Genomic DNA, 16,671 nt, shown 5'->3' with positions numbered 1-16,671 from the left:
AAGATAGATGCCCTCAATCTCACAAATTATCAAGGAACCCACCAGGTACAACCCTAAATCCGTAAACATGGGCACTCTCATAGATATTATCCTGACCAACCTGCCCTCCAAATAGACCTCTGCTGTTTTCAATCAGGATCTCTGTGATCACTTCCTCATTGCCTGCATCCATTATGGGTCCGCGGTCAAACGACCACCCCTCATCACTATCAAACACTCCCTAAAACACTTCGGCGAGCAGGCTTTTCTAATCGACCTGGCCCGGGTATCCTGGAAGGATATTGACCTCATCCAGTCAGTAGAGGATGCCTGGGTGTTCTTTAAAAGTAATTTCCTCACCATCTAAAATAAGCATGCCCCTCAAAAAATGTAAAACAAAGAACAGATATAGCCCTTGGTTCACTTCAGACCGGACTGCCCTCGACCAGCACAAAAACATCCTGTGGCGTAGTGCACTAGCATCGAATAGTCTCCGCGATATGCAACTTTTCAGGGAAGTCAGGAACCAATACACACAGTCAGTTTGAAAAAGCTAGCCTTTGCTTTCCTAACAGAAATGTGCATCCTGCAGCTCTAACTCCAAAATGTTCTGGGACACTAAAGTCCATGGAGAATAAGAACACCTCCTCCCAGCTGCCCACTGCACTGAGGCTAGGAAACACTGTCACCACTGATAAATCCACAATAAATCGAGAAATTCAATAAGCATTTCTCTACGGCTGGCCATGCTTTCCTTCTGGCTACCCTAACCAACAGCTCAGCACCCCCCGCAGCTACTTGCCCAAGCCTCCCCAGCTTCTCTTTCACCATAATCCAGATAGCTGATGTTTTGAAAGAGCTGCAAAACCTGGACCCGTACAAATCAGCTGGGCTAGACAATCTGGACCCTCTCTAAAATTATCCACCGCCATTGTTGCAACCCCTATTACTAGTCTGGTCAACCTCTTTCGTATCGTCTGAGATCCCCAAAGATTGGAAAGCTGCCGCGGTCATCCCCCTCTTTAAAGGGGGAGACAGGTCTGTAACAGTTAGAGTCTAGACTATATCCATCCTGCCCTGCCTTTCTAAAGTCTTCGAAAGCCAAGTTAACAAACAGATCACTGACCATTTTGATTCCCACCGTATCTTCTCCGCTGTGCAATCTGGTCTCCGAGCTGGTCACGGGTGCACCTCAGCCACGCTCAAGGTACTAAACAATATCATAACCGCCATCGATAAAAGACTGTACTGTGCAGCTGTCTTCGTCGACCTGGCCAAGGCTTTCGACTCTGTCAATCACCGTATTCTTATCGGTAGACTCAACAGCCTTGGTTTCTCAAATGACTGCCTCGCCTGGTTCACCAACTACTTCCCAGATAGAGGTCAAATCGGAGGGCCTGTTGTCCGGACCTCTGGCAGTCTATGGGGGTACCACAGGGTTCAATTCTCAGGCCGACTCTTTTCTCTGTATATATCAATGTTGCTCTTGCTGCAGGTGATTCCTTGATCCACCTCTACGCAGACACCATTCGGTATACATCTGGCCCTTCTTTGGACACTGTGTTAACAAACCTCCAGACGAGCTTCAGTGCCATACAACACTCCTTCCGTGGCCACCGACTGCTCTTAAATGCAAGTAAAACTAAACGCATGCTCTTCAACCGATCGCTGCCCACACCCACCCGCCCAATATCACTATTCTGTACGGTTCTGACTTAGAATATGTGGACAACTACAAATACCATGGTGTCTGGTTAGACTGTAAACTCTCCTTCCAGACTCACATTAAGCATCTCCAATCCAAAATTAAATCTAGAATCGGCTTCCTATTTCACAACAAAGCCTCCTTCACTCACGCTGCCAAACACACCCTCGTAAAACTGACTATCCTACCGATCCTCGACTTCAGTGATGTCATTTACAAAATAGCCTCCAACACTCTACTCAGCAAACTGGATGCAGTCTATCATAGTGCCATCCGTTTTTGTCACCAAAGCCCCATACACCCACCACTGCGACCTGTATGCTCTCATCGGCTGGCCCTCGCTACATATTCGTCGCCAGACCCACTGGCTCCAGGTCATCTATAAGTCTTTGCTAGGTATAGCGCCGCCTTATCTCAGCTCACTGGTCACCATAACACCCAGCCGTAGCACGCGCTCCAGCAGGTATATCTCACTGGTCATCCCCAAAGTCAACACCGCCTTTGGCCGCCTTTCCTTCCAGTTCTCTGCTGCCAATGACTGGAACGATTTGCAAAGATCGATGTAGTTGGAGACTTCTCTCCCTCACTAACTTTAAGCATTAGCTATCTGAGCAGCTCACCGATCGCTGCAGCTGTAAACAGCCCATCTGTAAATAGCCCATCCAACTACCTACTTCATCCCCATATTGTTTTTATTTACTTTTTTTGCACACCAGTATATCTACTTGCACATCATCTGCACATCTATCACTCGTTAATTTGCTTAATTGTAATTACTTCGCTACTATGGCCTATTTATTGCATTACCCCCATTTGCATACACTATATAGATTTTTCTATTGTTATTGACTGTACTTTTGTTTTTCCATGTGTAACTGTTGTTTTTTGTCACACTGCTTTGCTTTATCTTGGCCAGGTCGCAGTTGTAAATGAGAACTTGTTCTCAACTGGCCTACCTGGTTAAATAAAGGTGAAATAAAAAATGTCTGAGCTCTACGGATAATTACTTCGACCTTATGGCTTGGTTTTTGCTCTGACATGCACTGTCAACTGTGGGACCTTATATAGACAGGCGTTTCCCTTTCATGTTCAATCAATTGAGTTTACCACAGGTGGACTCCAATCAAGTTGTAGAAACATCTCAAGGATGATCAATGGAAACAGGATGCACCTGATCTCAATTTTGCATCTCATAGCAAAGGGTCTGAATACCTGTGTAAATAAGGCATTTCTGTTTTTCTAAAAACCTGTTTTCGCTTTGTCATTATGGGGTATTGTGTGTAGATTGCTGAGGATAAAAAAGTTAATCCATTTTAGAGTAAGGCTGTAACATAACAAAATATGTAAAAAGTCAAAGGGTCTGAATCCTTTATAAGCACTTGCCCCAAAAATGTAAATGTATCATTTTGAACTTTACACTGGGGAGGAACAAGAAAAAACAGATTGAGTTATTTGCATTTAGGTTATTGCCAGTAGCAACAAATCACTTGGCCAATGAAAAAAACTCAGAACAGGCTCAACTGCTTGCACAAGGCAATAGGGAAACTTATGTCAATTGCTGTAATTCTGTTTCATATATTAAAAGGCTGTCTATTCAAAAGACATTGAGAAATGAGCTTGGCCTAGAAACAGTTACATGACAGATGCAAATTGAGCTCACGTTGGTTCCATTATTTGAATGTGTGTGAAATCTACCACAGATTCTGGGGCTTAACCTACACAATGTAAGCAAGCAAAGTGTTCTCTACAGACCACAGAATTTGTCATATCCTCTTCAATTAATGTTCAAAATGTGTATTCCAAAATATATCAGTTAAGAAAAGATGGATGAAATTCTTGGTTCTTGAGGTCATTAAATGGAGTGGACATTGGGTACAGTTAAAGAGATCATTACCTAGCCATATTTTCGAGAGTGGATATGTGTAACAAATAGCTACATACTGTAGCTACACTGCTACAATACATTTCTTCAAGAGTGCTGTCTATATCCCTTCACGACTAACTACTGTACAGTGGACTGAAAATGTAACCACCAGTAGCTGCATTGTTCTCACCACATACCTGCACAAATCAGCGAAGGCCTGAAAATTCAGCTTCTTCATCTTCTTCTCGCTGAGCCAGTAGCCCACTCTCCTGCCTTTCAAAAAAGTCTGCATCTCTCCACCTCACCTAACGTATGTTCTTAATCCAGATGTTAACAGTTACTGTCGATTCAACCTGGAAAACAGGAAACTGTCGTCTCACACGAACCTAGAGGGAAGGGATGAATTACTTAGCTAGCTAGCATTTCGTATTATGTGAGGAAACCAGATAGGTTGATTCTCCTCAAATCTTCCAACTACTTTAGTTAGCTAGCAAACTAACGTTAGTCAGCCATAACAACAATGTTCAGTTTATGACAGTGCTAGCGTACGTTATCTATACAGCCAACTTTACTTAATGTCAAATAACTGTTAGCTACCTACATTAATGTTAACCAGATTAAAACAAATATGTGTCCCGTAGATAAATCGTCTGCCCCCCCCCCCGATTGGCTAGCTGCATTTGCCGAAGAGACTAATTTCTACAGATGCGCCACAACATAAACCAAATTATTACTAATAATATACATCGCTAGCTATACAAGGTGGTTTCTGGATACATTCGCGAGCATAATGACAAAGCTCGAGGAGAAGCACAAATGCACAGCTAATAAATATCAGAAGTTCAATAAAATGTATAGCTACCAGCTAGCTAGCACATTTCCTCCCTAAATGTCGTTATCCTAGTAAGGATAGCCACCTAGCTAGCCTGATAGCTGTCCATTCTCCGTTCCGCTGGATGTTGAAGCTGAAGTTCTGATGACTGCGCGGAGGTCTTCAATCCAGACTGGTCGAAATTGGAGCCTAACTGACAGAGTGCACACACTCTCGAGTCGTGCTCATTTAGGTAGCCCTAGCGCGTACCCCGTAAACAACTATGCATACCGCTAGCTACCTTGCTGTCAAACAGTGCAGCGTTTTTCACCCTCATTAGAAAATAAAAGAGCACGTCAGCACAGCTTCTAAGCCATACTGTAATGTCTTTGACGTCAGTTTAAACAACAGCTCCCCTAGGTGGCAGCAATAAATACTTAACCCTTAAAGGGAAAGTGGTCTTATTTTTTTGGTAAGATGTGTGAATTCCATTTAAAAAAAAAGTTTTTACTTCATCTGAAAAAACAACTACACTTTTGAAATGAAACCCAACATATTTGGACTGCATGCCTCAACTCCCCCTAACACCTGCCTTTAAACCTAATGATACAGGACAGACACATTATCATTCAAACTGGTGAATGTTTCTAGGAATTTGGCACTACCATTGCGCCATCTGCTGGTAAAACATTTTGAATGTTGAAGTTGGTTTTGTCTCAGAAGTCCTCAAGCAGAGTTTACCAAACTCAGTCCTGATTTTTCTGCCCAGCAGTGGCGGTTCTGGACCATTTCAACTGGGGGGGGGGCAGTTGTACTGTTAGAGGGGCTAGTTACATTAGACGTTATTGTTGTCATATCGTTTTCTTCACTGCATTGCAGGCATTAGCAGGCAAAATACATTTTTAGGTAAAAATTATTTCATACTCCACATTTAGGGGGGCCACAAGGGGGTCCAAAATTGTTGTCACAGGGGCACTCCATTGACAAACATTGGCAGTAAAATGGCCTTACTGAAGAGCTCAGTGACTTTCAACGTGCCACCATCATAGGATGCCACCTTTCCAACAAGTCAGTTCTTCAAATTTCTGCCCTGCTAGAGATACCTCGGTCAACTATAAGTGCTGTTATTGTGAAGTGGAAACATTTAGGGTCAACAACTGCTCAGCTGCGAAGTGGAAGGCCACACAAGCTAACAGAACGGGACCACTGAGCGCTGAAGTGCGTAGCGAGTAAAATTCATCTGTCCTCGGTTGCAACACTCACTACTGAGTTCCAAACTTCCCCTGGAAGCAACATCAGCACAATAACTGTTCATCGGGAGCTTCATGAAATGGGTTTCAATAGCCGAGCAGCCGCACACAAGCCTAAGATCACCATGCGCAATGCCAAGCGTCGGCTGGAGTGGTGAATCGTGCTTCACCATCTGGCAATCCGACTGACGAATCTGGGTTTGGCGGATGCCAGGAGAATGCTACCTGCCCGAATGCATAGTGCCAACTGTAAGGTTTGGTGGAGGAGGAATAATGGTCTGGGGCTGCTTTTCATGGTTCGGGCTAGGCCCCTTAGATCCAGTGAAGGGAAATCTTAACGCTACAGCATACAATGACAATCTAGACGATTCTGTGCTTCCAACTTTGGGGAAGTTTGGGGAAGGCCCTTTCCTGGCCCCTTGGAGAAGGCCCTTTCCTGTTTCAGCATGACAATGCCCCCGTGCACAAAGCGAGGTTCATACAGAAATGGTTTGTCGAGATTGGTGTGAAAGAACTTGACTGGCCTGCACAGTGCCCTGACATCAACCCCATCAAACATCTTCGGGATGAATTGGAATGTCAACTGCGAGCCAGGCCGAGTCACCCATGGTTTTAGGGGAGGGGGAGGGTTTGTTCGAAATTAGTAGGGATTTATTTGTTTATTTATTTTTTCTTAGTAGTACAGAATTAGGCAAACCATGAATGCTCGCAGACTTCAGCACAGTAGGTGGCGGCATGCGCCTTAAACATTTGTTTTCGGACCGCCATTATACCAGGGACGTAAGTGGGCATTTCATATCAGTGTCGGTTGTTGAACGACAGAGAACGCAGGTCGAGCTGGTTGACTGTTTGGAAAGCTGTGACTAGCGATCAATCGTTCATAAACAAACAATCAAACTTTACTCGGTGTGGCACGGCTGTGCTGTGACTGGGTCAGAGATGGTAGGAGATAGTGATGGAGAAGAAAGTGACGCAAGTATCGAGCATAGTGGTACAAATAAAGGAGGGGGTGAGAAAGAAAGTGGGAGAGAAAGGGAGTAGGGGTTTGAAGGGGAGCGAGAAGTCTAAGGAGGCAGAAAAGGAAGTTTGAGGAGACGAACATAGTTTCCAACGCTAGCGACAGTTCAGAGGTAGAAAGTGCCGAGGAAGGATAAGATAAGACACGAGGGGAGCATGGAGATGAGGAAGAGCAGAAAAGGATGCTGAAGTTTAGGGAGGAAATGGGAGTTGGGGCGAAGAGTCCGATAAGGTTGACGGCTGTGATAAAATATTTGATTGAGGAAGTTGTCATTGCTAAAGTGTTAAGAGATGGGAACTTGTTGGTGTTCTGGAAGGACATGGCGCAGAGGGAAAAAGCTCTGAGTGAAGCAAATAGGGAAGTGTATGGTGGTGTTGAGCAGCTGGAATGATCAAGCAGGGAAGCAGTGGATTAAAGGGGTGATAACAGGAGGGCCTGTGAGTGACAGCACTAAAGAGGTAAGGGACAATTTGAGAGGAGGCGTTCTAGTGAATGTTCAAAGATTGCAAGCAACAAGGGGTGGAGTTAGGGTAGATAACACGTCTATTCTGTTACACTTCAGGGACCGGGTACTGCCAAATAAAGGATATGAGTTATTATGTGAGGGCTTACATACTAAAGCCTTTAAGATGTTATAACTGCCAGATATTTGGGCATGTGGAAACAGCCTGTAAAGAGAAAGAGTTGTGCCAGGAGTGGAGGGGAGCATGAGTATGGGAAGTGTGGGGATGGTGGACAACCAAAGTGCTGCAGCTGTGAAGGTGCTCATAGTGTGGCATATAGTGGGTGTGAGGCTATGAAGCAGTGGAGGTGCAACAAGTGAGAGAGGAGAGAGGGCTGTCATATGCTGAGGCAGTGAGGGTGGTCCAGGTCCAGGGAGATACATGTTCAAAGGAAAGATGGATAGAAGCATCTAGACCGGGGGTTAAGGGGCAGGTGGGAGACGATATGGTATGCATAGATAAGAGAAAGCTGGTGACGTTCATAGCAGGAGCTATCAATAGCACTGCTAAAGTAGAGTCTAAAACAGAGAGGATTCAGCTAATAGTGAAAGCTGCTGGGAGACATCTGAGTGTGACAGGGTTGACATAGGAAGAGGTTCGAGATGACCTCAATCAGCCGAGGCTGGAGTCATGTATTACTGGATCTTAGTTATGGTGGTAGTACTACAATAGAATGCTGAAAGCCTGTTGGCTAATGGGCAGGAGATCAAGCAGTCCATTGTAGATATGCCAGCTAAGGCTGATGTGATTTGTCTGCAGGAATCATGGCTCAAACCGAATGTGGAGTTTATTATACCGGGATAATATAGTGGTTCGTAGGGACAGAGATGTAGGGGGAGGGGGGATGTGCCACCTTCATAAAGCAAGAACTTCCCTACAGGATGCTAGGCAAAGGTATTGAACAGGAATATGTGGTGATGGAGTTGTGGTTGATAAGTGGGGTGATAGTGGTAGTGAATTACTATAATCCATGTCAGATACTGGACCTGGAAGTGCTGGAGAGGGTGGAGGGCCAGGACAGAAGTAAGGTAATGTGGTGTGAGGATTTTACTGCGCACAACACGCTCTGGGCGGGGGGGACAGATGGATGGAAATGACCAAGTGATGGAAAATCGAATGGAAATGAAAGATCTGGTGTGCCTTAATGATGGCCGAGGGACCAGGATTGATGTAGCCACAGGGAAAGAGTCTGTCTTGGACCTCACTCTGGTATCTAGTGTGATGGCAGGAATCTGTGAGTGGGAGGTATGGGAGGAGTCGACAGTAGGGAGTGATCATTACACCATAGTATGCACAGCGGGCCGGAGGGAGGAAGAGGTGTCAGTGGCTGGAGTAGGCAGGTGTGTGTTTGGAATGGCAAAGTGGGATCAGTTTCGGGAGCTGAGTGAACAGGTGATGGCTCAGGTGGATATGAGAGGGGATGTGGATAGTATGAATAACTGGGTGAGAACAGCGTTAGTGTGGGCAGCTACTGAGGCTATACCTGAGAGTTCAGGGAGAAGGAGGAGGAAAGCAGTCCCATGGTGGACGGAGGAGGGTGGGACAATAGTGAGAAGAATTATCCATCAGTCAAAGCGGTCATGTTGGCGTCGGTTCTGTGACACCATTGGAAGGGCAACACCAGTGGGGGATGAGTGGGGAGTGGGATCATCCAGTGTTGACGAGAGGGAAGGATGTGGCAGTAACAGATGAGGAGAAGGCAGAGATGATGGCCAAAGTGTTTGTAGAAGTGCATAGCTCGGCAAATTTGTTAGAGGAGGAGCAGAGGGGGAGAGAGAGAACGAGAGAGGAGCATGCTGGAGTGCTGGATAGAAGGGAGGATGCATTGAATGCATCATTTACCATGGCAGAGATGAAAAGGGCAATAGGTAAGGCTGGGTTAACTTCACCTGGGAAAGATGAGGTGTGTTATGTTTTGTTGGCCCATCTTAGTGATGAGGCACTGGATAAGGTTTTGGTTTTGTACAACACAGTATGGGAGGATGGGAAACTATCAGGCAGTTGGAAGAAGGCAGTAGAGGTACCAATCTGGAAGCCAGGGAAGGACCCAACGAGGCCAATAAGTTATCGGCCAATAGCTTTAACATCACATGTATGTAAGATTATGGAACATATGATTACGAAGAGGGTAACTTACTTCCTGGAGAGCAGGGGGCTAGTATCGCCACATCAGAGTGGGTTCAGGAATGCAAGGGGAACTATGGACCCACTGCTCTGCTTAGAAGCAGAGGTCAGGAAGGCTCAGGTGAACACTGTTGTAACTGTCTTTTTTTTATGTGGAAGGAGGGATTGTTAATCAAGCTTGATATTATCGGGTAGGAGGAAGAACGTAAAGGATTTCCTGATTTCCTGTTTGGAAGGTCTATCCAGGTGAGGGTATGAAAGTCACGATCACCTGGTGGATAGCGGTACACCACAGGGGAGTGTGATTAGTCCTCTGTCTTTCTCAATCATGATCAATGATGTTTACTCTCAGGTACAGCCGGATATTGGGAGGTCATTATTTGCAGATGTTGGGGCCTTAAGGAAGAGGGGAAGAAATGTGCCATACATAGTCAGGAAGGTACAGGAAGCAATTGATGAAGTAGAGCGGTGGGCATTAATGTGGGGATTCAGGTTCTCTGTAGAGAACTCAGACAGTGTTCTTTACCAGGACGAAGGTGAGAGATGAGGTATGCTTGAAGTTATATAGGAGAAACTTGGAGAGGGTGGGTGCCTTCAGTTTCCTTGGGGTGTACTTTGACACTAGACTGACCTGTGCAGAACACATTGAGAGAGTGGTGGGAAAGTGTAAGGTGCTAAATGTGATGTGCTGTCTGACGGGGAAGGAGTGGGGGGCTGGGCGTTCCTCATTGAGGACCATATATGTTGCATTGATCCGATCTGTAATGGACTATAGCAGTATAGCATATGGTTCGATAGCCCAGACCTCATTGGAAAGGCTAGATGTCATACGGGGGCAAGGACTCAGAATATGTACTGGGGCATTTCGGATGTCCACAGTGGCTGCACTATAGGTGGAGATAGGGGATATGCCATTGCAGATTAGGAGACAGCAGCTGGCAATTAATTATTGGGTCAACCTACAGGGACATGTGGTGTCACATCCTGCAAAATGGATTTTATAGGCATGCTGGGAACATGAGCGAAGACCGAACAAGAGCTTTGGGTGGGTGGGTAATATCCAGGCGAATGAGATGGAAAAGTATGGAAGGGAGTTTAGTCCAACGGTAGCTATTCCTGTAAATCCACCACGGCGACTCCCGCCTCCAGTAGTTGATCTAGAAGTGTAGAGAGACTACAGAAAGATAGGGAGAGTGTTGATCCATCTGATTTGTTTAAGGGACGTCTGGATACTGTGAATCAGGATTTTGTGGCCATTTACACAGATGGTTCAAAAGAAGGACAGGACATACTGGGTCAGCATTTGCAGTGCAGGAATGTGGGGTGGAAGTCAGAAAACGTATTACAGATCATCTGGCTGTATATACGGCGGAGCTGATGGCCATACTGTTGGCCTTGCAGTGGGTGGAAGAAGTCAAGCCAGACAGAGTAGTTATTTGCTCTGATTCATGTGCAGTGTTAATGAGTCTCCAGTCCTTTAGGTCATGTAGCAGACAAGACCTGCTTTATGAGGTACTACAAATCCATTGCAGGATTAGACAGATGGGTATACAGATAACATTTACTTGGGTCCCAGCCGATGTGGGGGTGGAGGGGAACAAGGCAGTTGATGTACTGGCTAAACAAGCACTTAGATGTGGGGATGTTGTAGTTTCAATGAGCAAGGCAGAGGCAAAAAGCCTGATATGGACAGTGATGGTGCAGAGATGGCAGGAGCAGTGGAATAGAGATACTAAGGGCAGGCATTTATTTCAAGTACAAAGGAATGTTGGGGAGGGGAGGACGGCAGGAAGGGACTCAGTCAACAGGAAATTGTGATTATTGCCAGGAAACAGAGACTGTGGAGCATGTACTGCTACAGTGTGGGCAGTATCGGAGGGAAAGAGAGAGGCTGAAATCCAGTATGAGGGAGAAGGGGATATAGGACATTAGTTAAAAGAGTATATTGAGTAGAACGTCATGATGATGGCTTTCGGAGCCATCATCGACTTAGTGGGTTTTGTCCAACATGTCTCTGGACCTACTCACTGCCACAGTCATACTCTGGACCTAGTTTTGTCCCATGGAATAAATGTTGTGGATCTTAATATTTTTCCTCATAATCCTGGATTATCGGACCACCATTTTATTGCGTTTGCAATTGCAACAAATAATCTGCTCAGACCCCAACCAAGGAGCATTAAAAGTCGTGCAATAAATTCTCAGACAACCCAAAGATTCCTTGATGCCCTTCCAGACTCCCTCTGCCTACCCAAGGACGTCAGAGGACAAAAATCAGTTAACCACCTAACCGAGGAACTCAATTTAACCTTGCGCAATACCCTAGATGCAGTTGCACCCCTAAAAACTAAAAACATCTGTCATAAGAAATTAGCTCCCTGGTATACAGAAAATACACGAGCTCTGAAGCAAGCTTCCAGAAAATTGGAACGGAAATGGCGCCACACCAAACTGGAAGTCTTCCGACTAGCTTGGAAAGACAGTACCGTGCAGTATCGAAGAGCCCTCACTGCTGCTCGATCATCCTATTTTTCCAACTTAATTGAGGAAAATAAGAACAATCCAAAATTTATTTTTGATACTGTCGCAAAGCTAACTAAAAAGCAGCATTCGCAAATGGAGGATGGCTTTCACTTCAGCAGTAATACATTTATGAACTTCTTTGAGGAAAAGATCATGATCATTAGAAAGCAAATTACGGACTCCTCTTTAAATCTGCGTATTCCTCCAAAGCTCCATTGTCCTGAGTCTGCACAACTCTGCCAGGACCTAGGATCAAGGGAGATACTAAAGTGTTTTAGTACTATATCTCTTGACACAATGATGAAAATAATCATGGCCTCCAAACCCTCAAGCTGTATACTGGACCCTATTCCAACTAAACTACTGAAAGAGCTGCTTCCTGTGCTTGGCCCTCCTATGTTGAACATAATAAACGGCTCTCTATCCACCGGATGTGTACCAAGCTCACTAAAAGTGGCAGTAATAAAGCCTCTCTTGAAAAAGCCGAATCTTGACCCAGAAATTATAAAAAACTATCGGCCTATATCGAATCTTCCATTCCTCTCAACATTTTTAGAAAAAGCTGTTGCGCAGCAACTCACTGCCTTCCTGAAGACAAACAATGTATACGAAACGCTTCAGTCTGGTTTTAGACCCCATCATAGTACTGAGACTGCACTTGAGGAAGGTGGTAAATGACCTTTTAATGACGTCAGACCGAGGCTCTGCATCTGTCCTCGTGCTCCTAGATCTTAGTGCCGCTTTTGATACCATCGATCACCACATTCTTTTGGAGAGATTGGAAACCCAAATTGGTCTACATGGACAAGTTCTGGCCTGGTTTAGATCTTATCTGTCGGAAAGATATCAGTTTGTCTCTGTGAATGGTTTGTCCTCTGACAAATCAACTGTAAATTTCGGTGTTCCTCAAGGTTCCGTTTTAGGACCACTATTGTTTTCACTATATATTTTACCTCTTGGGGATGTCATTCGAAAACATAATGTTAAATTTCACTGCTATGCGGATGACACACAGCTGTACATTTCAATGAAACATGGTGAAGCCCCAAAATTGCCCTCGCTAGAAGCCTGTGTTTTAGACATAAAGAAGTGGATGGCTGCAAACTTTCTACTTTTAAACTCGGACAAAACAGAGATGCTTGTTCTAGGTCCCAAGAAACAAAGAGATCTTCTGTTAAATCTGACAATTAATCTGGATGGTTGTACAGTCGTCTCAAATAAAACTGTGAAGGACCTCGGCGTTACTCTGGACCCTGATCTCTCTTTTGAAGAACATATCAAGACTGTTCCAAGGACAGCTTTTTTCCATCTACGTAACATTGCAAAAATCAGAAACTTTCTGTCCAAAAATAATGCAGAAAAATGTATCCATGCTTTTGTAACTTCTAGGCTGGACTACTGCAATGTTCTACTTTCCGGCTACCCGGATAAAGCACTAAACAAACTTCAGTTAGTGCTAAATACGGCTGCTAGAATCCTGACTAGAACCAAAAAATGTGATCATATTACTCCAGTGCTAGCCTCCCTACACTGGCTTCCTGTTAAGGCAAGGGCTGATTTCAAGGTTTTACTGCTAACCTACAAAGCATTACATGGGCTTGCTCCTACCTATCTTTCCGATTTGGTCCTGCCGTACATACCTACACATACGCTACGGTCACAAGACGCAGGTCTCCTAATTGTCCCTAGAATTTCTAAGCAAACGGCTGGAGGTAGGGCTTTCTCCTATAGAGCTCCATTTTTATGGAATGGTCTGCCTACCCATGTGAGAGACGCAGACTCAGTCTCAACCTTTAAGTCTTTACTGAAGACTTATCTCTTCAGTAGGTCCTATGATTAAGTATAGTCTGGCCCAGGAGTGTTAAGGTGAACGGAAAGGCTGGAGCAACGAACCGCCCTTGCTGTCTCTGCCTTGCCGGTTCCCCTCTCTCCACTGGGATTCTCTGCCTCTAACCCTATTACAGGGGCTGAGTCACTGGCTTACTGGTGTTCTTCCATGCCGTCCATGGGAGGGGTGCGTCACTTGAGTGGGTTGAGTCACTGACGTGGTCTTCCTGTCTGGGTTGGCGCCCCCCCTTGGGTTGTGCCGTGGCGGAGATCTTTGTGGGCTATACTCGGCCTTGTCTTAGGACGGTAAGTTGGTGGTTGGAGACATCCCTCTAGTGGTGTGGGGGCTGTGCTTTGGCAAAGTGGGTGGGGTTATATCCTGCCTGTTTGGCCCTGTCCGGGGGTATCATCGGATGGGGCCACAGTGTCTTCTGATCCCTCCCGTCTCAGCCTCCAGTATTTATGCTGCAGTAGTTTATGTGTCGGGGTTTATGTGTTACATCTGGAGTATTTCTCTTGTCTTATCTGGTGTCCTGTGTGAATTTAAATATGCTCTCTCTAATTCTCTCTTTCTTTCTCTCTTTCTTTCTTTCTCTCGGAGGACCTGAGCCCTAGGACCATGCCTCAGGACTACCTGGCATGATGACTCCTTGCTATCCCCAGTCCACCTGTCCGTGCTGCTGCTCCAGTTTCAACTGTTCTGCCTGCGGCTATGGAACCCTGACCTGTTCACCGGACGTGCTTGTTGCACCCTCGACAACTACTATGATTATTATTATTTGACCATGCTGGTCATTTATGAACATTTTAACATCTTGACCATGTTCTGTTATAATATCCACCTGGCACAGCCAGAAGAGGACTGGCCACCCCTCATAGCCTGGTTCCTCTCTAGGTTTCTTCCTAGGTTTTTGGCCTTTCTAGGGAGTTTTTCCTAGGGAATTTTTCCTTGCCACCGTGCTTCTTTCACATGCATTGCTTGCTGTTTGGGGTTTTAGGCTGGGTTTCTGTACAGCACTTTGAGATATCAGCTGATGTACGAAGGGCTATATAAATAAATTTGATTTGATTAGATATAGTCTCAAATATTTTATCTTTTTTTAAGAGCAATGGGGCTGGCAGGTAGGATTTAGTTTCTCCCTGTCTCTGGCCCACACTCAAGGACAGTATGTGGTGGTAATGCACCATAACGTTGGATGCCAACCGCCGATAAACCCCACTGAAGAAGAAGTCATTATACCATAGAAGAATAGTGCATCTACAGGTGAGACACATTTCCGTTTAACCGAAGGGTGAAAAGGTTCCCGGCTATGGCTTTCAATCAGAGACTTTTGCATGATCCATTGTTGACCCAAGGTATAATTAAATAAAATGTATTTATCACATGCTTCGTAAACAACAGGTGTGGCCTACCATTGAAATGCTTACTTACGGGCCCTTCCCAACAATGCAGAGAGAAAGAAAATAGAGAAATAATAGAAAAGTAAAACACAATAATAAAAGTAATAATAGATACACAATGAGTAACAATCACTTGGCTATAAACAAGAGGTACCAGTACCGAGTCAATGTGCTGAGGTATGAGGTAATTGAGGTCGATATCTACATGTAACTAGGAATAAAGTCAGTAGCAGCAGCGTATGTGATGAGTCAAAACATTTAATTGCAAAAAGGGTCAATGCAAATAGTCTGGGTAGCTATTTGGATAACTATTTACATAACTATTTAGCAGTCTTACGGCTTGGGGGTAGAAGCTGTTCAGGGTCTTGTTGTATCCGGTCTTGGTGCATCGGTACCGCTTGCCGTGCGGTAGCAGAGAGAACAGTTTATGACTTGGGTGGCTGGAGTCTTTGATGATTTTTAAGGCCTTCCTCTGACACCGCCTGGTATATCAATTTATAAAGCCCTTTTTACATCAGCCGATGTCACAAAGTGCTATACAGAATAGAGGTCCTATATGGCAGGGAACTCTGCCCAGTGATGTACTGAGCTGTCCGCAATACCCTCTGTAGCGCCTTGCGGTCGGATGCCAAGCAGTTGCCATACGAAGCGGTGATGCAGCGTCAAGATGCTCTCAATGGTGCAGCTGTAAGAAAGTGGCCAGATGAAGCAGATGCTAAGCTACAGGACTGTTTTGCTAGCACAGACTGGAATATGTTCCGGGATTCTTCTGATGGCATTGAGGAGTACACCACATCAGTCACTGGCTTCATCAATAAGTGCATCGATGACATCGTCCCCACAGTGACCGTACGTACATGCTCCAACCAGACGCCATGGATTACAGGCAACATCCACACTGAGCTAAAGGGTTGTTTTCAATGTGCGGGACTCTAATCCGGAAGCCTATAAGAAATCCCGCTATACCCTCCGACGAACCATCAAACAGGCAAAGCGTCAATACAGGACTAAGATTGAATCGTACTACACCGGCTCTGATGCTCGTCAGATGTGGCAGGGCTTGCAAACTATTACAGACTACAAACAGAAGAGCTGCCAAGTGACACAAACCTACCAGACGAGCTAAATTACTTCTATGCTCGCTTCGAGGCAAGTAACACTGAAACATGCATGAGAGCACCAGCCACTCCAGATGACTGTGTGATCACACTCTCTGTAGCCGATGTGAGTAAGACCTTTAAACAGGTTAAAATTCACAAGGCCGCAGGGCCAGACGGATTACCAGGACGTGTACTACGAGCATGCGCTGATCAACTGGCAAGTGTCTTCACTGACATTTTCAACATGTCCCTGACTGAATCTGTAAAACCAACATGTTTCAAGCAGAACACCATAGTCCCTGTGCCCAAGCACACTCAGGTAAGCTGCCTAAATGACTACCGACCCATTGAACTCATGTATGTAGCCATGAAGTGCTTTGAAAGGCTGGTCATGGCTCACATCAACACCATTATCCCAGAAATCCTAGACCCACTCCAATTTGCATACATCCCCAACAGATCCTCAGATGATGCAATCTCTATTGCACTCAACACTGCCCTTTCCCACCTGGACAAAAGGAACAGCTATGTGAGAATGCTATTAATTGACTACAGCACCGCGTTCA

At 45.2% G+C, this 16,671-nt stretch overlaps 1 protein-coding gene across 5 annotated transcripts in view; it reads right to left on the bottom strand.

The window, feature by feature from the left end:
- Nucleotides 1-4,766, bottom strand: part of LOC106597151 (inositol-tetrakisphosphate 1-kinase-like) — a 49,652-nt gene extending 44,886 nt beyond the window's left edge. For 2 of the 5 annotated variants that reach the window (XR_006769515.1, XM_014188397.2), the window contains exons 1-2: nucleotides 4,411-4,761; nucleotides 3,746-3,934 (exon numbers count right to left, since the gene is read on the bottom strand). Coding sequence is in view for 4 of the 5 variants with exons in the window: in XM_014188397.2 (XP_014043872.1) it covers nucleotides 3,746-3,840 (95 nt within the window). In the remaining variant the exon portion in view is untranslated. Of the gene's footprint in view, nucleotides 1-3,745; nucleotides 3,935-4,410 lie in introns of all 5 variants that reach the window. The other 3 variants (XM_014188432.2, XM_014188472.2, XM_045716346.1) reach the window with 3 other exon arrangements.
- Nucleotides 4,767-16,671: the final 11,905 nt, after the last annotated feature.

Source organism: Salmo salar, chromosome ssa01 (assembly GCF_905237065.1).
Source record: "Salmo salar chromosome ssa01, Ssal_v3.1, whole genome shotgun sequence".
NCBI classification, from domain to species: Eukaryota; Metazoa; Chordata; class Actinopteri; order Salmoniformes; family Salmonidae; genus Salmo; species Salmo salar.
The sequence above is the reverse complement of the archived record's forward strand: the minus strand, read 5'-3'. Positions and strand labels throughout refer to the sequence as shown.